The following is a 23,724-nucleotide window of genomic DNA, read 5'->3' as shown; positions in this document are numbered from 1 at the left end:
GTGATCCATAGAATGGTTAAGGCATTACAGTGTGATTTTAATGGTGACTATGTGTGAACATGTGAAAGACTTGAGTATGTATTATGGCTGTGATTCTGTAAAGCAGAACTAATTCAATCCAATTCATGTTAGACGGGAAAATAGATGTTTTCATCTACATGTTTTTTCCTTTTCACATTGCTGCTACTCCTGTTTGGATTAATCATACACAAAACATTTTGAATTTTTTAAAAATTGCACAAATGTTAAATTTGGGTGGATCATAAAAAAGTAAAATTGTGCTGCCAAATGAGGGACAGATATTTCTCTATAGTTGGAACTCCATTACATCCCCCCTTCCTTACCTCCCCACTCCAAAATTTTGGGCATGTGCTGCAACCATGTGGGAGAAACTTTTCTTTATTTGTCAAGAAATGACAAAATGGCTTTACTGTAATACATAGAATGAGGCATGTTACTTCAACTAGAATATGGGCAATGTTCCATAATGTGCTAAATACCACTATTTCTTCCATTGCTGTGCTTTTACTAATTAATTGGTTCTGTTTCTTATACAGACCATTTGAAGAGCAGATACCTGTTGTGATTAGCACTGAACCAATCACCAGCAGTTTACATCAGGAGGAAAATGGCAGTAGTGCTGCTGTGCTGAAAGGTTCCAAAGATAACAACAACAAGAAGCGGGAAGAGCCCAAGTCTGGCCCAAAGAAACCCAAAGAGAAAGTAGATGCAATCTCTCAGTTTGATCTTAATAACTATGCAAGTATGTATTTGGAAATCTCTGTAAGATTCTTATGTGCTTCCTAAGATTCTTAAATACTCCATCACTGGAGGTTTTCATGAAAAGGCTGGATAGCCATTTATCCAAAATGGTATGAGGATTCCGGCACTGGGCAGCAGGTTGGGCTAGAACAGCAGTTCCCAACCTTTTTGGCACCAGGGACCGGTCTCGTGGAAGACAGTTTTTTCCATGGACCGGGAGGGGAGGGGATGGTTTCGGGATGATTCAAGCACTTCCTCTTTTTCCCAACCTTTGTGCCCTTTGGAGATAGCAGCCAATGGGCTTGCTTTCTCTGGCAGGCGGAACTCAGGCAGTAATGCGAGCAGTGGGGAGTGGCTGTAAACATTCAGGCTGCAAATTCGCCCACCGCTCACCTCCTGCTGTGTGGCCCGGTTCCTAACAGGCCACAGACCAGTACCGGTCCATGGCCCGGAGGTTGGGGACCCCTGGGCTAGAAGACCTCCAAGGTACCTTCCAACCCTATGATTCTATGAAATGCTTTCTTTATGAAATGCCCAGTGGAATAACGGTGGGTTGTTTTCCTTTTCCACTGCATAAACTAAAGCTGTGATAATGACCATTGCTTTTAACTGGTGTCTAGGTATAGATCTAATTAAAATTTGGATTTTCTTTATAGGTGTTGTAATTATTGATGACCATCCTGAAGTGACAGTAGTTGAAGATTCCCAGTCCAACTTGAACAATGATGGCTTTACTGAAGTAGTATCAAAAAAACAGCAAAAACGTTTACAAGATGAAGAACGTAGAAAGAAAGAAGAACAAACAGTGCAGGTTTGAGATCAGGCATAATATTACTTTTGTGTGTTTTTTTTTCTTGCAGAAAGAAGTATTGATTTGAATTACGTCTTTTTCCTCAGACAGTTTCAATAACACTATCCACACATTCTTTTGTCCCTGCAAAAGGATTCTGATTTATTTCATTTTGTGATGCCTTGTTCTGTTTGGAATCATACAGGATAAGTTGATCTCATGCTGTAAAACATTTACATAGCAAATGCATTCTATCTCTTACCTCTATCCACCTATTGGGTATTCTGTAGCTCTTCAGGTGTTGCTGAACTACAACTGCTTGCATATACCTCACCGTGATTCATATTAACTGGATGGACCAGGAGTTGAAATTGAGCAGCACCTGGAGTAAATGGTGCTCAGGCATCCTGATTCAGAGAACATTCTACTTGAAATTAATGCGGAAATCTCCCAAAACATTCATTTGTTGCAAACCATAAGAATTACCATACTGGTTCCAGTTACAACGTTAACTAGTTCAATATTCCGTTAGCTGATCCACATGGTATCTTTTAAATTGTTGATTTATTTGTATGCTGATCTTCAGTCCAGGTTATTCATGATTATCGGGTTGGTAGTTGATATAATGGCCACGGAAATACACCTTGTACTTTGTAGGAAGGAGTGTCTAATCAGTCTGCTTGTGCACCATAAATTCATCTAATCGTTTTTTTAACCAGCAGTCAGATGTATTCCTTGCATTAATTGGAAGTTATTTGGAAAAAGTGCATCGTTTTGCCATTTATTTAAGCACTTCAGTTTCAACTTTCCTTAGTGGATCACCTCTCTCAACAGTCTTTTCTTTTTCAGGTCTGGACCAAAAAGAATTCAAGTGAAAAAGGAAGATGCCCAAATTCTAAGCTACCGCCCAGGTTTGCCAAAAAGCAACAACAGGCAACTGCAGCGGCTGCGGCGGCTGCTGCTGCTGCTGCTGCAGCTGCTGCTCAACAAGGTCAGGCTCAACCACAACTCCCATTGCAATGTGTGTCTCAGATTCCAAGTCCACAAACACAAGCAACTTGTGCAGTGAACATCTGTACAGACTATGCAGGAACAAGCAAAAATCTGCAGAATGCACCTGTCCATAACGCTGTAGGAACTGAATTATGGGATAATAAAATACCCCCTACAACCGTCCTCAGTGACATCTCTAAAAAACGTAAGCAGAGACCTTTTTTTCCACTGGCTACATGTGCAGGAGAAAGAAAAATGTATGCTTAAAGTGTTGAATAACTAACTTCCTTCCCGGGCTTCTCCGTTCCTCTTGGCATGAAATGTTCAGCCCTTCATATGATACTGTCATGTGAAATAATTAGATTGTAAAGCTGCAGGGTTCAACCACACATCCTTAAAATGTGTATCATTTCTTTTTTCCTTTGATCCTTCCAAACATAGTGGGTAAGTTTCCTATCTGCTACTTGATCTTTGAATATGTGAGTGTTGGTCAGAATATAATCGGAACTGACATGCTGTGTTCCTCACTTTTTTCTGGACCAATTCCAAGAGTTTTTCTTCAAAGAGAAGTCAGTTATACACTGTAGTGAGAAGTTTGTTTTTTCCCCAACCTCCTGAGCTTTACTATATGGGAGGTATCTTAAGATAGCTTTTCTGAACTTCTGCTAATGTGCTTCACTTCCAAAAATTCTGATTCATTTTACTCTTTGGACTTTCAGTGGGACCCATTAGTCCTCCACAGCCGCCTTCTGTCAGTGCATGGAATAAGCCTCTGACATCATTTGGATCGGCAACGTCACCAGAGGTAATGCATTAAGCAGACAGTGGATAGCATATATTTTGATTTAAAACTTGCCATGTGTAGGTATTAAAACAGGAAAACCTGTATCTAGGCCAGATATTAGAAGTTGCGTTGTTGGACACATTTCAGTTTATTTAAAAAAAAAAAAAAAAGCATTGTGATGCAGCCACTTTGTAATGGAATGGTTTGTTGCAAATTTGCTATAATGGAGATTTATCCAGTTACAACGAATTGGAAACCTACAATTTTCCTTTTTTTCTCTCTTAGATACAGCGAGACATTTGGACAGAGATAGGCACAGACAGATCCAGGCAGGTATAGACATAAAGAAAGGGATAGATACACAAAGCGGAAAAGAGAAGGCAGTGTTTTTCCTCCTTTACAAGTGACTGGCAAACATAATTCTGTTGACAGGAATAGAAAAAAGAAAGGTTCCTAGCTGAAAAATAGCTGGAAAGGTGTGGAAAACACTCCCAGAGGTCTTTAAAGACGATCTCAGCCACTTTTTAGCAAAGGAGTTCCCCATTCAAATCAAAGGAACTGATCTGCTGAAAGGGGTGAAAGCTTTCTCCCTGACAAAGAATCTGTAGTCTCTGATGAGAATGAGATGCCATTTCCCTCCTGCCTTTTCTTCTAGGATGCTTTTGTTCTTCACAATGAATGAATATTGATTAGCGGTACTGCTTCATTCACTTGTATAAAGGAAAAATGACATGAAAGGTGCCTGAAATGATCTTTTTTGGCTGAATAGGTAGTGGATCTTAAGATCTGATGAATATGGAAGTTCATCCTGTATGATTATAACTTAAAATATGATATTGTTGTTAATTTTAATTTTAAATACATAGTACAATTAGCTAATTTTGTTACTGTGTAATAGATCCTTTCTTATTTATTTATTTATCTATCATATTTCTTCACTGCCCATCTCGTATTGCAGCGACTCTGGGCAGTTTACAAGCAATTAAAATAAAAGATTAAAATATCATTAAAACAAATACAAATATAAATAACACATAAATATAAAAATGCAAAATATAAAATATAAAGTCCAAGATGGTAAATAATGGTCTCATCATTGGCCCCATCAAGGTGTCAACCACCCCCATGATTGACTATCCCCCCTCCCACCCTAAGCGAGGTGGCACAACCAAGTCTTAACCCCCTTTCGGAAGGCCGGGAGAATGGGGGTCTGCCTCACGTCTGGGGGTAACTTATTCCAGCAGGCGGGGACCACATCAGAGAAGGCCCTCTTCTTGGACCCTGCCAGTCAACAATCTCTCATGGACAGCGTCCATAACATACCCTCTCTGCCTGACCAGGTGGGATGGATCGATGTAATAGGGGTGAGGCGGTCCCTCAGGTAACCTGGCCCCATGCCATGTATGGGTGATAACCAACTTGATGATAACCAACACCTTGAATTGAACCCAGAAGCAAACGCACCCAATACAGCTCACACAGCAAAGGAGTTATATGCACCATCCTTGGGGCTCCTAAATCTGCTCACGCGGCTGCATTCTGAACCAGCTGTAGCTTCCAGATACTCTTCAAGGTAGCCCCATGCAGAGCGCATTGCAATAGTCTATGCAGGAGAGGACTAGGGCATGAATGACTGACCAGAGGGACTCCCAATCCAGGAAGGGGCTTAGCTGGCACACAACCCTAAGTTGTGCAAAGGCTCCCCTGGCCACAGCTGCCACATGCTCTTCGAGCAGGAGTCGTGAGTCCAGGAGGCCCCCAGGTTCTGCACTGGATTTGTCTGGGGGAGTGCAACCCCTTCCAGAGCCAAAGATGGTAAGTTCTTGGATGCCAGGGAGCCCCCAACCCACAGCCACTCCGTCTTACCAGGGTTCAGCTGAAGCCTCTTGTTCCCCATCCAGGCCCCAACAGCCTCCAGGCACCAAGAGAGGGTGGTCACAGCATCACTTAAGTCACCTGGGATGGAGATATATAATTGGGTATCATCAGCATATTGATGATACCTCATCCCGTGGCAATGGATGATCTCACCCAGCGGTTTCATGTAGATGTTAAAGAGGAGCAGAGAGAGAACCGAACCTTGCGGCACCCCACACGGGCCGGATCTCTCGCTCCCTATCAACACCGATTGGGACCGGCCCTGGAGGAAGGAGGTGAACCAGCGCAAAACCATACCACCCACCCCCAACTCTCAAGTCGACCCAGAAGGATACCATGGTCAATGGTATCGAAAGCCATTGAGAGGTCAAGAAGAGCAAGGATTAATACATTAAATGTAGTAATAAATGATAGTAATAAAATAATAACAATGCTCAATGATTATTTTAAAATTGATAAATAACTGACAATAATTTACTGTGTGTATTAGGAATATATAAATTGGTAGCACCTTGTGTGTACTCCATAAAGCTTTATCAAACTTCTAACAGAATCATCTTCAACTATCCTACAACCTCATTTTTTCCCTGTCAGTATCTCCATTGAGCTGTTTGCTAACATTGAGTCCAGACTGACATGGAAAGATTATTTCCTGTCTTCTGTACATGACTAGGAAAAAAATATTACTAATTCTTTATGCTGCAATTTTTCATTTGCTCTCTTGAATGTCGATAATAAAGCTAATCTAGGGCATAGCATAACATTTTGGTTAGTTATTTGTTCTATTCCAGTACAATCTTTTTTGCCGCAATGTTTGCATTTTCACACAAGACCACACCACATATGTAAATATGTTCCAATTCTGTTACATTTTCATCAGCACTTTGCTCTTGCTCCTGGTTTTCTTAAACTCAGCCTCTTAAGTATTGAATTCATCATCTGTGAAGTTTCTCTAATTTTAGCTGATATTGATTTAAACAGGTTTTTTAGTCACAAAGTTGAAAAATTACTATGGATTTCAATATTTAAGTCGGTTTTCTAACCTATTTTTTAATCATCTAGAATGCCGTAGATACTTTAAGCAAAACCTCATAAGTATTAGAGATTCTATCCCTTTTTTTCAAAGTCCTTTTTTTTAGGTGTGCTTCAAATCTAGTGTTTATATCCTTGTTTTTGGAGAGATGACATTGCTGTAGAAATCTGATGTATCTGTATCCTCCAAGACAGTAAATACTGTCTTACTACTAGCTTTATCTGTTCTCTTCAACACTACAAAAATATTACACAATACAAAAAGGGGGTCGTTATTTCACCTAGCTTTTTGTTTGAATAACTATAAAATTGTAATGCTCTAGCCTGATCTATTTTTAAGCCATTAATTTCAATCTGAAGCCAGTTTGAAAACTGTTCTGAGGTTATATTAACAAAAATGCTATTCAATAGTATTACATTGTAATACCATTGTAAATTGGGAATTCTTATTCCTCCCTTCTCTGTATTGTTAGAAGCAATTTTAGTCCTAACCTGTGTCATTTTACCCTCATGTATAAATGCGTTCAGTAATTTCTACCATTCCTGGATAATTACTTTAGAAAGAGACACAAGGAGGGTTTGAAATAAAAAAAGAAAATGAGGTAAAATAGATTATTTGATTGTGCCTAGTTTCCCCAACCGGGATACTTTTGATTTCCATGAGTTAAGCTTCTGAGTAATATTCTTAATAAATGATTTAAAATTTAATGAATATAGTTTCTCTAGTTTTTTAGACATAACCTTTCCCCAATATTTAAATGCTGCAGTACAGAACAAAAACCTGGTTGAGTTATAAGTAAAAATGTTGGTGCCTTTACTAGGGAATACCTGCTGGACAGGAGAGTGGAATTGATTTGGGAATCGAAACTATTCAGTTTGGAGCTCCAGCCTCCAGCGGGAGTGATAGTGAAGTTGGCCCAGTTTCAGATAAGGCCTCGGAGAAGCTTCTGGAACCAAAAGAACAAAGGCAAAAGCAGCCCCGTGCAGGACCTATAAAGGCACAGAAGGTCGGTGAAATTTTCCAGTTCTCATTAATTAGAGAGGCACACTGAAACATTTTAATCCTATGAGTATTTTTAAACAGAATATATAATGAAAAATCCCATGATTTCTCACATGACCTTGAGAAAGAGAAGTTAATGATTAAAGTCACAGTAGTGAGGAGGAGGAATAGTTGAATACATATGTAGGAAGCCTAAACAGCAAGGGCCCATCTTCTGCCACCCTGTGATAATGTAACAGAGGCTGTCCATACCTAACAGAATTATCTCCCATCTTTAACAGAATTTTCAATGTAGTTAGGTTTCAGTTGCTTTTTACTGATACAATAGCTTTCCAAATTACAGATAACTGTTGCAGAGGAATTTTACTGAATAAATAAGCAATTTAAGAATTTGGAGGTGCTTGGAGCCTAGAATCTTAGATTGTAGAACTGAATGTCATCAGGTCTGTCTCTTTCTCCTCTTCTTCCCATCATGATTTTTTTTAATTAAAAAAATTATATAGCTTTTTGCAGAGCTCAGAAGCACACTTCACAAAATCTCTGAACGTTCCTAATTTGGTTTGGGTTACTTTATAGAAATCTGAGGTTTCCTTGGAGCCAAACCAAATCTGAAGTAATCTATTTTGACTTGGAATTTGGAGATGTGCAAAATCTGATGAATTCTTCTACATATGATTTCCCCCCCCGCCCCCGCCCCAAATCAGGTAGATCGTAGGTAAAAGATAAATGCTCCCTTAAGTCATGTTCCAACTCCTGGTGACTACATAACCATTTTCAGGATGTTTTTTGGATTTCTCAATATAGTCTGAAGCCTTTGGATTTTCTGATAGTCTCCAAATACTGAGTCCAACCCCGCTTAATGTTTTTGAATCAGCCAAGGTTAGCTAGGTGTTACAGCCAAGCAACTAGATTGTAAATGTTTGAAATGCTTTCAATCTGGTCTTATTTCAACATAAATAACATTTGTTCAGTATAAATAATAGGAATAGTTAATGGCTTAAAGTGCTCTCTTATTTCTTAAAAAAATGGTAGCTATATTTATACAGAGCAAGTAATAATTAAGTTGTCTACCATATATTAATTGCTATTCATGTCAGTTTTAACAAATATTTCAGCCTAGGACTTACAGCAGAATTACATTTGAATGTAGTTTCATCATTTTTATTGGTGGTGGTAGTAGTGTAGTAGTATCAGTCCAAATCAGTGTTCTGCAGGATAAGGATATGAACTATAATCTACCATTCTGATCCAATGTGGGTTGGTAGGTAGACGTTTTTCAACTACCATGTCTAGGGCTGGAAGAGAATGATTGCCTGAAAGTCACCCAGCTAGCTTCCATGCCTAAGGGAGGATTAGAGCTTAGATCTCCTAGTTCAGCCCCTTAACCCCTTACACTGCTTTGGCTCTTTTTATTGGTATTTGGCCCCCAAAATACAAACTGCAGTAAGCAATAACCCAGCAATTCTATTGATTACTTCCATTCCTTCTTGTAGAATTCAGCATACACTTACATTTACATTGACTACTGTTTATTCTTTTTAGCTTCCAGATATGAATCCAGTAGAAAACAAAGAATACAAGCCTGGCCCAATTGGGAAAGAGCGATCACTAAAGAACAAAAAAGTAAAGGAGGCTCAACAGGGTGATTCTGAGGTTCAAGAAAAGTCCAGTCCTACTACAGTCAGAAGCCCAGATCGTATTACTTCTAAAGAAACCAAGGCAGCTAATGAACTTAGTACAGAAATAGGAACAATGATATCAGTGTCTGCTGCAGAATTTGGAACATCCCAGAAAGTAAGAAAACAGAAGTGCTTATTTCTTTCTGCCCAAATTTTATCAGATACATTCTTTTATGAGGATCTGTGCAGTGAGAGCATAAAAGAGATGTAAGAGTGTTTGCTGTGAGGACAATCTTAGTGTTTGGTTGACTTCTCCCAATTAAAAAAAATAGTAAGATCTATTACTACTATTTTCTACTGTTTTATTACTGTTCTATAGTAGAAAAATCTGCAGAGAAGAATATGTATTGGAGAATCTGATGGAAGGATTGTGATTCAGTGCAGACTGCAGAATTGCTGGGGCCTACCACTATAGATATTTACCCTTTCAGTTAATTGTGAAGTCAGATCTTTCACAAGGCTCTTAAGCATTTTTAATTATTAGTAGTTAATAGCATATGCAGATTGGTCAGTATAGCCATGACAGGAACATGTAGAGTCCAATACGAGAGAATTCACCTAGACCGTCATATTTTGGGACTGATATATTTCAGAATTATTTCTTACTTTGTTACATAATGTACATGTGGAAAGAGTCTTTCAGTCCACAGCTTTTCTTATTTGACAATAGAATATTTGAATATTCAAACCTGTAACTAGTGTTTTCTATAATGTTACTTATGAATGGGAATGTTATGTTTCCTGCTCCGTCAGTATGAAACTTAAAATCATGTTTCGTATTTCTTTTACCTAAACCTATTTTGCATTGACAAGCCATAACTCATTATATGATAATTACTCTGTAAATGGCAGCCAACAGAGGTTTGCTTTTTAAAAAAATACTGAATATGTAAACCTAATTGTTAAGTTATTGTAATACAGGAATTCAGTTTGTGAAGCTGAAATGACCAATTATTTTTTTCTGTGTTCAGATCAGACTTTTTGAGGGAAATTATTCATATTATTTAGGTACGCTGCTTTAACTTTTCTTTACAGGAGTCTGTAACGGATTATACAACACCATCTTCTCATTCCAGTACAGTGGCAACAAGCAATGCAAAGATGGAGGAGGCTTTAGTTACAAATGTAGGTATATTAATGATGTCATACTATAATTTGCTTACTTAATTTTATTTTAAAATTAAATTATTTTAGGTTTCCATTATGCCTGTAGAAAAATATTATTCAGTAAGCTACAGTCCTCTTATCTACTAAGGATAAAATCATAGATTTTAAATAGTGTTACATATATACTCCCAATTAAAATTTGTAGGAAGTGAATGAGATTAGAAGTTGAAACGGTATCTGCAAGATACAATGATGTGTTCTTTGCATATTAAAGTAACATGTATAATACCATGTGGTGAGGAAGTGTACACTTTTTATTACTGAGTTATTAATGGAATAGTTAAAACTTCATACTCATTGAGGGTAATTACGTAGTACACTCTTAAATCTATCACTTCCGAAAACAGAATTGTGTAAATAACTACATATATAGATATATGTTCAGTTGAGCACATGTACTTATGCATATGCTTGTACATGTACATACATGTCCATCTCTTTCTGTCCCCTGCTGTGTCTCAAATACAATTTTTTGCCATGAGGTTGGCATCAGTTGCTGTGAGACCAATGCCTAGTTATACATCTTCACACATTGGGCCAAAGTATTCTTTGCCCCCATAGGTCTGACGTCTTGGATTCTCACTGACAATTTTGTGTCATCCTGGCCCAAAGCAGTACCTAAATAAAAGGGAACTCCTTGGATTTCATTATTCCAACTCTGCACATTCAGATACGAGTGTAATGTTGGGGCTGCAGATTAAGGACTGATAACCAATTAGATCTGGTATCTCTTCCCAAGGATATACTCTGACCAGCTCATTCATCCTCCTTAGATTTGCTAGATACCTAACTCAAATTACAGTCCCTAAATATAGGAGGGCGTTCTCTTTGACTCGATTTGATGCTCTTCCTACCGCAGTCTTAGAAGGAAGATACAAAGATATCCCATTTGGGCTAAGGTTTTACCCATGCAGTGAAGTTAAAAAGGCCATGGAAACTGTTAAACACATGTTATTATATTGCCCGTTTTATACTGTCACATGGTAAGAGTTAATAATATTGCATTTAAGCCAATTCCCTGGTCATCCCAATTAATTTTACTTACTATTTTTATTCTCGAATATCCACGCCATGACCCTGTTACCCTAAATACAGCTAAATTCTGCTATGTCATATCAGAATTAGCAGCCAACAGATTGATAAACCCAGTTAATTTTATGATCTGTTACTTTTATATGTAATCCCCCCCAAAGGTCAGACATGACTTGGTGCTTGCATAGGGCACCTTTCACCAATCCATTTTTTACTAATGAGTTTTATTTTGTACTTATCTTTGACATCTTTTTCTATTCTAAAGATAGCTAACTTGTCAGGGAATGATCTGACCTAGTCTTCTGTTCAGGATGTAGGGACATTTTAGAATGGGAAGAATAGAGTTGTGCATATATAAGAAATATATAATTCTCTTGCCATTTAGGAAATGTCTTGTGTGGTTCCTTTCACTGCACTGTTCAGTTCTCATTCCATTTTACCCAACTATAATTCTGTATCAAAACTGCAACTATAGTTGAAAAAAAAACTTCTTACTTCAAGGGATCAAGGTAGCTATATCCCTCTTTAAATGAATGCTCCTTATATGAATCATTTTATGATCATTATGATTATTATATTTTTATCCTGCCTTTTTTTAATATATAATTCAAGGCAGCGAACATACCTAATGCTCATGCCTCCTGTTTTCTCCACAACAACCCTGTGAGGTGGATTGGGATCAGAGAGAGTGCATTGTATCTATGCTAGACCTGGACAAAGCCTGGAGAGAGCTCAAGCAGGGAGCCTTTGACCGCGATGAACAAAGAGACAGAACTAATATTTCACATCTCCACTATAATGAGCTATTGCACCTTTGTTTTACCATCCCTAAATATTTTTATCATCTACTTGTCCTATCACATAGGAGGGCTTTCACACGGTCACATTTAGATGGTACTGTTGGAAAGGTTTAATGGCATTCCTTACAAGAGCATTTATATATCTGTTCAAATTCTGAAGTTGAGATAAGTAGCACACATACTTCTGACATGCCCTATTTACCATCCTTGGAGGGTAGAGTTAATCTTTCATCATAAACTACCAGATTAATTTCATGTGGCAATAGTGTGTTACCTTTCAAATGATCAGGACTGGGAAGTTTCCAGAATGGTTGTCAAATATTATCGTATTGCAGTAATAGGTGGAGGTTAGACTAAGTATGCTTACTCTCAGGTAGAGTAAGTTTTTACTGGGTGTTCGTATTCTTTTCTCAACTGTTTGTCTTTTGGGGGTGTGGGTCTAGGATTGTGTCTTTTTTAATAGATTTAAACTTTAAAGTTCTGATTTGGATGAACTGTTTAGTCAAAACTTCATTATGAACTTAATTTTCTAAATCTCTGGGGAAAACGAAGGAATAGTGCTTTGGAGAGAGATCCATGAAACTGAAAATGCTTCTGATCCAGCCATAGTTCCACAGTATCTGTTGTTATCACTGGATCAGCAGACAGAGCAGGAATTTCAGTTAACTGCCTAAATGACTTGTTCCTGCTCTGATCCTTTAACCTTTACTGCTGTAAGGAAAAAGTTTTTAAAACATATTCTTTGAGGACTTTAAAAATAGGAGTAGCACAAAAAATTGAATAATTTGGGGAAATGGATGCAATGGGCTCTAAATGATCAAGTTTTAAGACTGTTATAAATGTGAATTACAACCATTCTGAAAGCAAACATGTTTATTGTTTAAGTTTCATATCAATCTTGTAATAAGATTTCCTTGCCATCTGGTATCTAATTTTTTACTCTAATATGTAAACAAGTAAATATTCCATGAATATATTTGGGAAATAATTGTGAATACAAAATAACCTTAAACTTGGAGAGAAAAAGTGCTAATTACAAGGGTGATTAAATTAAAAATACTTCTGCATGTGCCCCCTTTTTTCAAAGTCTGCACAGATTTTGATTTTGCCTGCTGTAATTGATGTTGCAAAGTGTCCTATGTTATCTGGCAATTGAAAGTATCCCTTTAACATGGAAGCATTATGGTTAACTATTCTTTTGCTTTGCAGTTCCATCTCTCGCTTATTCAGTGTGTGTGTGTGTGTTTGTAGGGGAACAGAATTCCAGAATCTCTCCAAGAGTTTCTTGTGGATTAATTGTTTCTTATTAAATGGATTTCATGATATTCAGTACACTGTGTTCTGGTTTGTGATAGTGTTTGTTGCTTTCCTTCTCTTCATAAAAGTTTAAAGCTTTGAGTTGGATTATATCCAGTCAGAACACCTTGTAATTCTTAGGTGCTGCTGAATTTGGTGCATTGAATTTTGGCCTTGGGTTTCCTGATAGTTGCATGGCTTAAAAACTTCATATACTTCTATTGGTTAAACTAGCTTCATTCCATTCTCTGGCGGCATCACGTAAGGGTGATGATTTTAGAGCACTCCTAATGACGAGGAATAAGAGAGCACTGATGTTCTGTTTGTTTTTACTTGTTGGGAAATCTTTTTTAAGTTCTCTAGTCAAGTTCAAATTCTTCCTCTTAAGTTTTGAATCCCACTGAAGAGATATCAAGTAAAATCATGCTATATTTGCAAGATTTTAGTTCTATGCTCTTGTGACATCATGGAAGGAAATGTGTCTCAAAGATATATTCGTATCGCTTCCATATGAAACTTTTGAGGATCAATCTAAAGGAAATTTATTTTCCTGAAATTATTTTTTAATTCCAAAAGGAAATGGACAATATTCCATGATCATAAATGATCAGATAATTTTTTCCCCATCTACCAGATTCCCCACCCCCACCCCTCTTCTGATGCTTCCCTGTCAAGTGCTTAAGTCTGGAAGACTGCTTAGTTCAGCTGCATTGCTTGAGCAATTGCTTTTGATGGGGCTTTTGTCATAGACCTAGCTAGAATGTGATCTCTGTTACCTACCTTTCAGGTGCCCCTGCCCCACACCCTTCCCCTCCCTAGGAGGGAGACTCTACAACAGAGCTCCAGCCTAACTCCAGTTTCTCCCGCTACCGTCGACCTCACCCTCAAGGTATGTACCATGTCCCTCTAAGGGTCATTCTATTGCATGCTGGGGTAGGATTTAACCAAAATTTTGGTGTAGATTAGGGAAAGGCACACTTTTTTGCTTTTTAGATAACTAAAACAAGATTATTCATTGTATTATTTTAACCCCACTTGGTAACTAACACCAAGACTCTGCTACTCGCCACCTATAGTTGGATATAGATCAGGATATACAGTGAGATTTACCTATGATTTCCCTTCCCACAGAGAACATATAGAAAAGAAGGTGCTTATAGATAGTATAAGATAATATATAGAGCCTTTTCTTTAAAATTAAATTGTTCTGATTTGTATTTACATTGTTGAACATAGCAATTTGATGAATATTGGTTGGCTGATTTAGGACGCATCAAATTGAGAAATGGAAAGATTAACATTTGTTGACTTCTTTACAGTTACTGTTTTGGCAGTTAATAGTGTTCCTTTAGTGATGATATGAGAGATAGCAGATAGGTAAACTTCATATTGGCAAGATACATTTCGGTTGGATACCATTTCAACTTGCTATGAAGTAAGTCATAGTATTATTTGGAGATTGACACCAATTTTGTCCAGGACTATAAGAAGAATGTTAGAATTCTCTCTTCCCCCTCTTCCTCTCCTCCTTTCCAGCTGGGTTGCAATTAGAATCCAGTAAGGATTCTAATTAATATGGCTTATAATTTTAATTTCAGAGGAGCAAAAATTAAGGTTTTTGTTCCTCTGAAATTAGGTTCAGTAAGCTAAATACAGAATTAGGGAGAAGTCAGAAAAAATTCTTAGCAATCTTGATGTATAAAATAGTTTTATATCAGAGTACAATGTTTTGCAAATATTGTTTTCATCTTAGGCATATCTGGAGAATTCTAGCATTAAAACTAGAATTTCTGATTATTTATTCAGCATAGGAGCTGTTTAATATTCATAATTCTGTGGATAAATTGACAGCTTTTAATATGATACTATCTTAGTTTTAGCTCTTATATAAGTACATCTCTATCCCCCTCTATCTTACCTTTTTGTCTATTCATCTATCCTTCCATCAATGCATACATAAGTCCAGACACACACACACACACACACACACACACACACACCCCTGTGCTTTTGCATAACTCATGTCAATGAAATTTCTGTAAATTTAATAGAAACATTCCGTTGGGATTTTTATTATTTTTTGAAGATGTGCATTTTCTTATTTTCTGTTGGCATATATGAGTAACTTGCTTTGTATATATCCATAGAGAAGTCAGCTTCTTGACAGACCAGAATTAAAAAGTGAAACACTGAGGCTCAGTACTTTAAAATATTTGTGAAACATATGTGGTAGACACTGCACTGGACAGAAGAACTGTTTTTAGAATAAATATATAGTTCTACAAAAGTATCTCTTTTATCTCTGCTTTTTTTCTAATAAGCATGCAGTGATTTAATGCAACAGTTTTCAAATTGTGTACTGGGGAATGATGAGGATCCCTGACAGACTGGGGATAAAAAAAAAAGTTCACTCAAATGCAGCCAATTTTCTGTTACAGGAGCTTTACCTCTGAGAATGTTTGAAGTAACAGGTTCTGTGGCCTGAAAAAGTTTGAAAACTTCTGATCTAATGAACTGTTTGAATGTTTGGTATCAGTCAGCCTTTCCTTCAGATACTCTGGATTAGAATTTCCATCTAACATTGTTATAATGGATGTTATACTTCAACCCATTGGAAAGGCACATGTTATTAAGAAAAAAGCAATTACTTAGCTAATGTATATTCCTCTGCACTGTGGAAAGAAAAGGTCTGTAGGAAGATACTGAGTACATAGACACACACCATTGGTAATCCTACAATAGTTGAATTATTATCAATATTGGATTCCTAGTAATGATCCTTATCCCAAGTATCTGAGTTAAAAGGATTTATATAGGAATCTTTATCTACTCCACATAGATGGCCTTTCTGTGCTTGGATAGTATGTATCCTAGAAAAAATAATTTAAGAAAGCCTTTGAGGGGTTGTAAGTAAATGTCTACATAAAACTGACTGTATTTTGATACTAAATGTATACTGCTGAAATTTGAATATCTATAAAATTATTGTGGTATCATAGTGATTGACATCTGATGTCATTTATCTGAAAGCTATAGCATTATATTTTGACAGTAAAAAGTGATCTATATTCTTAAAATATGAAAGTAAAGCATAATTTGAGATGCACAACTTGAATCCACATCACCTTTTGATTGATTTGATCATTGCAGAAACTATGTTGCAGTTTCCAGAGAAGTAATACAAGGCAGGAATGCATGATGTTAATATGTTGGGCTATACAAATACACAGTAAGCATTACTGAACTGTCATCAGAAACCTGTGGCAGTTGATTCAGTTTAGAAAGAACAGTTGACATGCTTTATTTGCAATGCAGTACTATTAACAGATGTTCTTGACAAACTATTTATACAATTTTGTATGCCATATTAAGACTTATATTTAACTCTGATCTGCACTGCATCCTTTTTTTATTCTGCTACATGAACACTTATATATTGAATATTTTAAGGGAATTGGTTTTTCCCTGATGATTTACTTAGAGGAGTAGGGACTTACCTAGAAAAAACTGATACGACAGTATGGCAGTGAAAAGTAGTACCTGTTTTAAAATAAAGCCATTATTTTTTCTGAACAGATGGAATCTGCTCGCAAAGCATGGGAGAATTCACCAAATGTGGGAGAAAAGAATTCACCTGTTACATCATCAGCATCTCCTGTTACTGGTGGTAATAGTAATGGCAGTGGAGGTGGGAACAGCAGCAGTAGCAGTGGACCAACCAGTGGTACATACAGCTCTTTTTCAAGTGCATCGATGCCTCCCATTCCAGTAGCTTCTGTTACCCCTACAACTTCATTGTCAGGTATTAACCTTCAGACCATACCATAAATGTGACTAAGCATCTGGCTGTCGTTTTCTTGTAAAGCTCCCTTTGTTTCTTTTCTCTGTTTATTATTTGGTTAAATACTGTTCTAAAAAACAATGTGTAACTTTTTGATTTGATTTACTTAATTTTGTTTCCTTCTAATTAAATTTCTTTTATCTAAATATTGTACTGAAAACTTGGAATCATTCCTCTTTAACCAAGGCACTCATATAGATATTTTATATTGATAATCAGTGAAAAATCTATTAACTATCATTAACTTTCTGAAGTCGTATAAAAGTTTTGTACAATCAACTGTTGGAAAGAAAATTGCTGTTGTAATTCAGACAGGTCACGGGAGACTGGAACGCTAAGGTGGACAGTCAAATGACACCTGGAATTACAGGTAAGCATGGCCTGGGAGAACAAAACGAAGCAGGACATAGGCTGATAGAATTTTGCCAAGACAACTCACTCTGCATAACAAACACTCTCTTCCAACAACCTAAGAGACGGCTTTATACATGGACTTCACCAGATGGACAACACCGAAATCAGATTGACTACATCCTTTGCAGCCAAAGGTGGCGGACATCTATACAGTCAGTAAAAACAAGACCTGGAGCTGACTGTAGTTCAGATCACAAACTTCTTCTTGCACAATTTAGGATCAGACTAAAGAGATTAGGGAAGACCCACAGATCAGCTAGATATGAGCTCACTAATATTCCTAAGGAATATGCAGTGGAGGTGAAGAATAGATTTAAGGGACTGGACTTAGTAGATAGGGTCCCGGAAGAACTCTGGACAGAAGTTCGCAACATTGTTCAGGAGGCGGCAACAAAATACATCCCAAAGAAAGAGAAAACCAAGAAGGCAAAGTGGCTGTCTGCTGAGACACTAGAAGTAGCCCAAGAAAGAAGGAAAGCAAAAGGCAACAGTGATAGGGGGAGATATGCCCAATTAAATGCAAAATTCCAGAGGTTAGCCAGAAGAGATAAGGAATTATTTTTAAACAAGCAATGTGCGGAAGTGGAAGAAGACAATAGAATAGGAAGGACAAGAGACCTCTTCCAGAAAAGTAGAAACATTGGAGGTAAATTCCAGGCCAAAATGGGTATGATCAAAAACAAAGATGGCAAGGACCTAACAGAAGAAGAAGAGATCAAGAAAAGGTGGCAAGAATATACAGAAGATCTGTATAGGAAGGATAACAATATCGGGGATCGCTTTGACGGTGTGGTCAGTGAGCTAGAGCCAGACATCCTGAAGAGTGAGGTTGAATGGGCCTTAAGAAGCATCGCTAATAACAAGGCAGCAGGAGACGATGGCATCCCAGCTGAACTGTTCAAAATCTTGCGAGATGATGCTGTCAAGGTAATGCATGCTATATGCCAGCAAATTAGGAAAACACAGGAATGGCCATCAGATTGGAAAAAATCAACTTACATCCCCATACCAAAAAAGGGAAACACTAAAGAATGTTCAAACTATCGAACAGTGGCACTCATTTCACATGCCAGTAAGGTAATGCTCAAGGTCCTGCAAGGTAGACTTCAGCAATTCATGGAGCGAGAATTGCCAGATGTACAAGCTGGGTTTAGAAAAGGCAGAGGAACTAGGGACCAAATTGCCAATATCCACTGGATAATGGAAAAAGCCAGGGAGTTTTAGAAGAACATCTATTTCTGTTTTATTGACTATTCTAAAGCCTTTGACTGTGTGGACCATAACAAATTGTGGCAAGTTCTTAGCGGTATGGGGATACCAAGTCATCTTGTATGCCTCCTGAAGAATCTGTATAACGACCAAGTAGCAACAGTAAGAACAGACCACGGAACAACGGACTGGTTTAATATTGGGAAAGGAGTACGGCAGGGCTGTATACTCTCACCCTACGTATTCAACTTGTACGCAGAACACATCATGCGACATGCTGGGCTTGAGGAATCCAAGTCTGGAGTTAAAATCGCTGGAAGAAACATTAACAATCTCAGATATGCAGATGATACCACTTTGATGGCTGAAAGCGAAGAGGAACTGAGGAGCCTTATGATGAAGGTGAAAGAAGAAAGTGCAAAAGCTGGCTTGCAGCTAAACCTCAAAAAAACCAAGATTATGGCAACCAGCTTGATTGATAACTGGCAAATAGAGGGAGAAAATGTAGAAGCAGTGAAAGACTTTGTATTTCTAGGTGCAAAGATTACTGCAGATGCTGACTGCAGTCAGGAAATCAGAAGACGCTTAATCCTTGGGAGAAGAGCAATGACAAATCTCGATAAAATAGTTAAGAGCAGAGACATCACACTGACAACAAAGGTCCGCATAGTTAAAGCAATGGTGTTCCCCGTAGTAACCTATGGCTGCGAGAGCTGGACCATAAGGAAGGCTGAGAGAAGGAAGATAGATGCTTTTGAACTGTGGTGTTGGAGGAAAATTCTGAGAGTGCCTTGGACTGCCAGAAGATCAAACCAGTCCATCCTCCAGGAAATAAAGCCAGACTGCTCACTTGAGGGAATGATATTAAAGGCCAAACTGAAATACTTTGGCCACACAATGAGAAGACAGGACACCCTGGAGAAGATGCTGATGCTAGGAAGAGTGGAGGGCAAAAGGAAGAGGGGCCGACCAAGGGCAAGGTGGATGGATGATATTCTAGAGGTGACGGACTCGTCCCTGGGGGAGCTGGAGGTGTTGACGACCAATAGGAAGCTCTGGCGTGGGCTGGTCCATGAAGTCACGAAGAGTCGGAAGCGACTGAATGAATAAACAACAACAAAAATTCAGACAGGAATAAGTTAACATTTAAAATGTTTAAATGTTGACAATTTAAAATACAACATATTCTGAGCAGGGGTTTTGATGTTGCTTCATGCTTCAAATTGGTACCCGTTGTATTTAAACAAGATTAACAGTATGATTTTAATTAGGTGTGTATCCAAAAGAAAGTGCATTGCAAACACATTGTTACATACTTATTATGTATTTTGGGTCCTTTAAATATTAAGACCCATTCCACAATAATAATAGGATTTCTGAACAATTTTAATCTATATTTCTAAACATAGAATATAATTTTTCAACTTATAGTTCAGTTCCCCTCACCACTTAATGAATTCTGCCAAATAGTTTTTAAAGCATTCCTCTAAAGTAATTATTACTTAATGTTTCTGAAAGAAAAAAATAGATTGCACTCCAATCAAACATCACATGTGTTACAGCCGTTGCTGGTGGCCTTATTAAAGCCCTATCAAGATTCTGCCTGGAATGAATAGATGATGCAGACTATCAGTGTGGTTCTTAACCAAATTATAATATTATATCAGTTTTTTGGTATTGCAAATAAGCGGATGTGATAAAACATCCAGGTCAATTTCAACAAGAGTACTGGAAAACTTGTAATTAATACTGTCAAAAATATAGAAGAATCCTTCCTAAGTGTTATATTCTGATTATAATAATGAAGAAATTCCTCTGTCACCGTTACGTCCACATAGTGCCAGGTATTATATCTTCTGAATGTGAGGACCTAATGAATATAAGCTTAGGAACAAACAGTAAATCCTTAGATTTTTTTCAGATAAAAACAACTCACTTTTGATCCAACATAATTTTAAATCCCAGTTGGATCCACCTAGGGCATCATCTGAGTCTACTGTGAAAACTTTTCCACTTATGCAAGCTATTGGTAGAGATAAAAATCAGTACCTGTATCTGAAATAGGTAACCTTGTGCCTTTCTGTAATTTTACTATTTGTCATGTTTATGGGAGTTCATATTACTTGGAGAGTATTAAGTAATTCTAATCCTACTCCTTTCCTTACCCATCTTGATTATTAAAATTTGTAAATGCTATGGATTGCAAAAATAATCAATGCTTTTCAGAGAGGAGGTAATTCTTTTTGCCTTTAGGAACATGGTAGGAAGACCCCTTTTTTAAAGAAACTGAGTCTGGATTCATTGATCTGTAACTTTTGCTGCCTACTATCTAACCTTCCATTTTATACAAGATCCAGTGTGGGAGGTGGGGCTTTTAGATCCTGATAATGTTGGGGAATCCTTGAAAATAGTTTGGAATCTTCAAGGGTTGCAGAATTTGTCTGCTCAAGTGCTTGTTGGAGTTCACACGTGGATTCTGTAATAGTTGCACTGTTTACCTTACTAGGACATTTGTGGGCCCAATTCAAAGCACCAATTTTGGCCTGTAAAGACTAGATTACTTGAAAGGGCTGCCTGCATAGCTGCACTTGTATGACCTGCCAGTACCTTGACATAAGGCCTTGCTTATTTAATCAACTTTGATTAGACAGACATTCAGGACAGTAACTTCCCAGTAACAGCTTATACTCTGTAGAATATATAGTTGGAATCTTATTTTTAATGTACAAAAAGATTGTATCATTCTCTGTTCCAAAATGTTTTTACCCCTTTCTATTCTCTTATGAGGAACTTGCTGATTTGTTGCTTTTTTATAATGGAGGAATGGGTAATTCAGACATAAAAAGTAATGCACAAGCTTTTATTTATCTGGTTTTGGTTTAAAACTTAAATTATAAATTCATTTCATAGTGTGCATTGATAGTATATTGCCTGTTTCTATGAAAATAATCTAAAGCAGCCTTTCTCAACTTTTTGACCCTGGAGGAACCCTTGAAATATTTTTCAGGCCTCAGGGAATCCCTGCATATTCAGGCTCAAATACAAAATTATGATGTTCGTTTCATGCGTAAGCCTGTATATATGCATTAACAGTGTTCTTAAACTAAGAATAAAACTTACCTCTTTAATGTGGAGCTGCCCAAATTTGAAATAATTTTTAAAATAAATCATGATCTCCCAGGAAACCCCTAGTGACTTATCATGGAACCCTAGAGTTCCTCGAAACCCTGATCTAAAGTGTCTTAAATAAAGTGCTGAGATAGGTTGCTGTCATTTGAAACAACCAATACTATATCAGGTAGGATAGCTGATGCAATCCTAAAAATGGTAAGAACCCTTTGTTTAGCAAACAGTACACCAAGTAAAGATGATTGACCTTTAAAGATATTCAAGAACATTGTCATTCTTGAAGAACACAGCTGCTGTATGTGTCTCTGTCAGAGTTTTTGTGCATGTCGTGGAGGCTTCACCATTGTGCCACTTCATGCAGGGAGAGGTATCCTTGTACAATAATGTTCTGAAATTGAGAGAATATTTTAATAAAATATTGCTGTAATGCAATTGCATTAAGGTACATCAAACTTTTGATTATTGTGCTAAAATATTTTGTCAGTAACTTGAGTCTTGCTTTGCTGATTTCTAATCTTAGGAGCTGGAACATATACTACTTCCTCATTGAGTACAAAAACCACTACAACCTCCGATCCACCCAACATCTGTAAAGTGAAGCCACAGCAGTTACAAACAAGCAATTTAGCATCTGCTGGTCATTTTTCCCAGTTAAGCTGTATGCCATCTCTGATTGCCCAACAACAGCAAAGTCCACAGGTCTATGTGTCTCAGTCAACAGCAGGTAATGTGATAGGTTATTAATTGCATTATATTTAGAAACATTTTTTTTCTCTGAAATTTAAGTCACTGAATTTAACTTCAGCTCTTGTAACAGCTTCTGCATATCTTCTGGTATGCAAATTATTATTTTCCCCCAGCCGTATAAACTTAATTTAGTGTTCAAGAGGGCATTGGAATTCCTCTGAGGGTTGAGAAATTAGTTATTTTTTTATACCTTTGAAATCCTCCCATGGACTTAGCAGCTAGGCAGATGGCTTTCTTTTCTTTTATAGTTTAATTTTTATCTTTTCTTGTGGTCCTGTAGCTCAAATTCCTGCTTTCTATATGGATACGACTCATCTATTCAACACCCAGCATGCACGTTTGGCTCCTCCTTCACTTGCCCAACAGCAAGGATTTCAACCAGGACTCTCGCAGGTACATAGGGTGGGGATTGGGGAACAAGCAGTTTACAATTATATCCAGCCTATATCAAATCATTATCGAGCTTGAAGCCTATCGAGCCTTGCTTTTCGTCATCACTCTCACAATAGCAGTTAAGCTAGCATTGGTGCTAGTTGGAGGTTTTAATTACTCCAGCAGGGAAATCATATATCATTCTGAGTGAATATGAATTAGTGATAGGTGGAACTGAAAAAGAGTATGGGGTGATGGTATTCACCAACAAAAAATGTTCTCTGAGATACTCTTGGGAAAATTGTGGGAATTATCTTGGAGGGAGCTTGAGAACTGTGTTTACCACCAGCATGCAGGTTTGATGAGGGGAAAATTTGTATCTGATTTAAGAATTATGGAGTGGGCTGGATAATGGCATTTAAATAAAAATTAAAAATGGTTTCTATTCCATATCAGATGCTTACTTTAAAAAAATTTTCTTCCTGACAAAACTAATGGCTGCATATAGCAAAATCTTGATTTTATCAACCAAATGACATAAATACAATGGGAATTGTGGGTGTTGCATATGCATCAAGGGCTGCTAAATCAAGGATTCGCTGTACTGAATTTTTTTTTATGTTATATCCAAAGAGAAGAGGAATCCCAATATGCAAGATTATTTTTGTGAATTATGAGCGCTGGGATGTCTGAGCCTGTTCAGAATTCTTATAAACCAAATCTAGCAGTAGTAGTATTGGTCCTGCAATGAAATATCTGTACAGTCATTAGTTGAGGTGCCACAAGTTAGTGCTAC

General features: G+C 37.4%; 1 protein-coding gene across 9 annotated transcripts in view; it reads left to right on the top strand.

Moving 5' to 3' along the window:
• The window catches only part of PRRC2C (proline rich coiled-coil 2C), an 81,743-nt gene that overhangs the window by 37,664 nt on the left and 20,355 nt on the right, over window positions 1-23,724 (top strand). For 5 of the 9 annotated variants that reach the window (XM_063298542.1, XM_063298539.1, XM_063298538.1 and 2 more), the window contains exons 17-28: window positions 558-763; window positions 1,419-1,573; window positions 2,402-2,750; window positions 3,265-3,350; window positions 3,615-3,662; window positions 7,061-7,246; window positions 8,785-9,036; window positions 9,957-10,046; window positions 14,004-14,105; window positions 16,793-17,018; window positions 22,330-22,533; window positions 22,837-22,949. In XM_063298542.1, coding sequence (XP_063154612.1) covers window positions 558-763; window positions 1,419-1,573; window positions 2,402-2,750; window positions 3,265-3,350; window positions 3,615-3,662; window positions 7,061-7,246; window positions 8,785-9,036; window positions 9,957-10,046; window positions 14,004-14,105; window positions 16,793-17,018; window positions 22,330-22,533; window positions 22,837-22,949 — 2,017 coding nt within the window. The remainder of the gene's footprint in view (window positions 1-557; window positions 764-1,418; window positions 1,574-2,401; window positions 2,751-3,264; window positions 3,351-3,614; window positions 3,663-7,060; window positions 7,247-8,784; window positions 9,037-9,956; window positions 10,047-14,003; window positions 14,106-16,792; window positions 17,019-22,329; window positions 22,534-22,836; window positions 22,950-23,724) is intronic. The other 4 variants (XM_063298546.1, XM_063298543.1, XM_063298541.1 and 1 more) reach the window with 2 other exon arrangements.

The sequence above is a fragment of the Candoia aspera genome, chromosome 3 (assembly GCF_035149785.1).
Source record: "Candoia aspera isolate rCanAsp1 chromosome 3, rCanAsp1.hap2, whole genome shotgun sequence".
NCBI classification, from domain to species: Eukaryota; Metazoa; Chordata; class Lepidosauria; order Squamata; family Boidae; genus Candoia; species Candoia aspera.
This window is presented reverse-complemented; position numbering and strand designations above follow the sequence as displayed.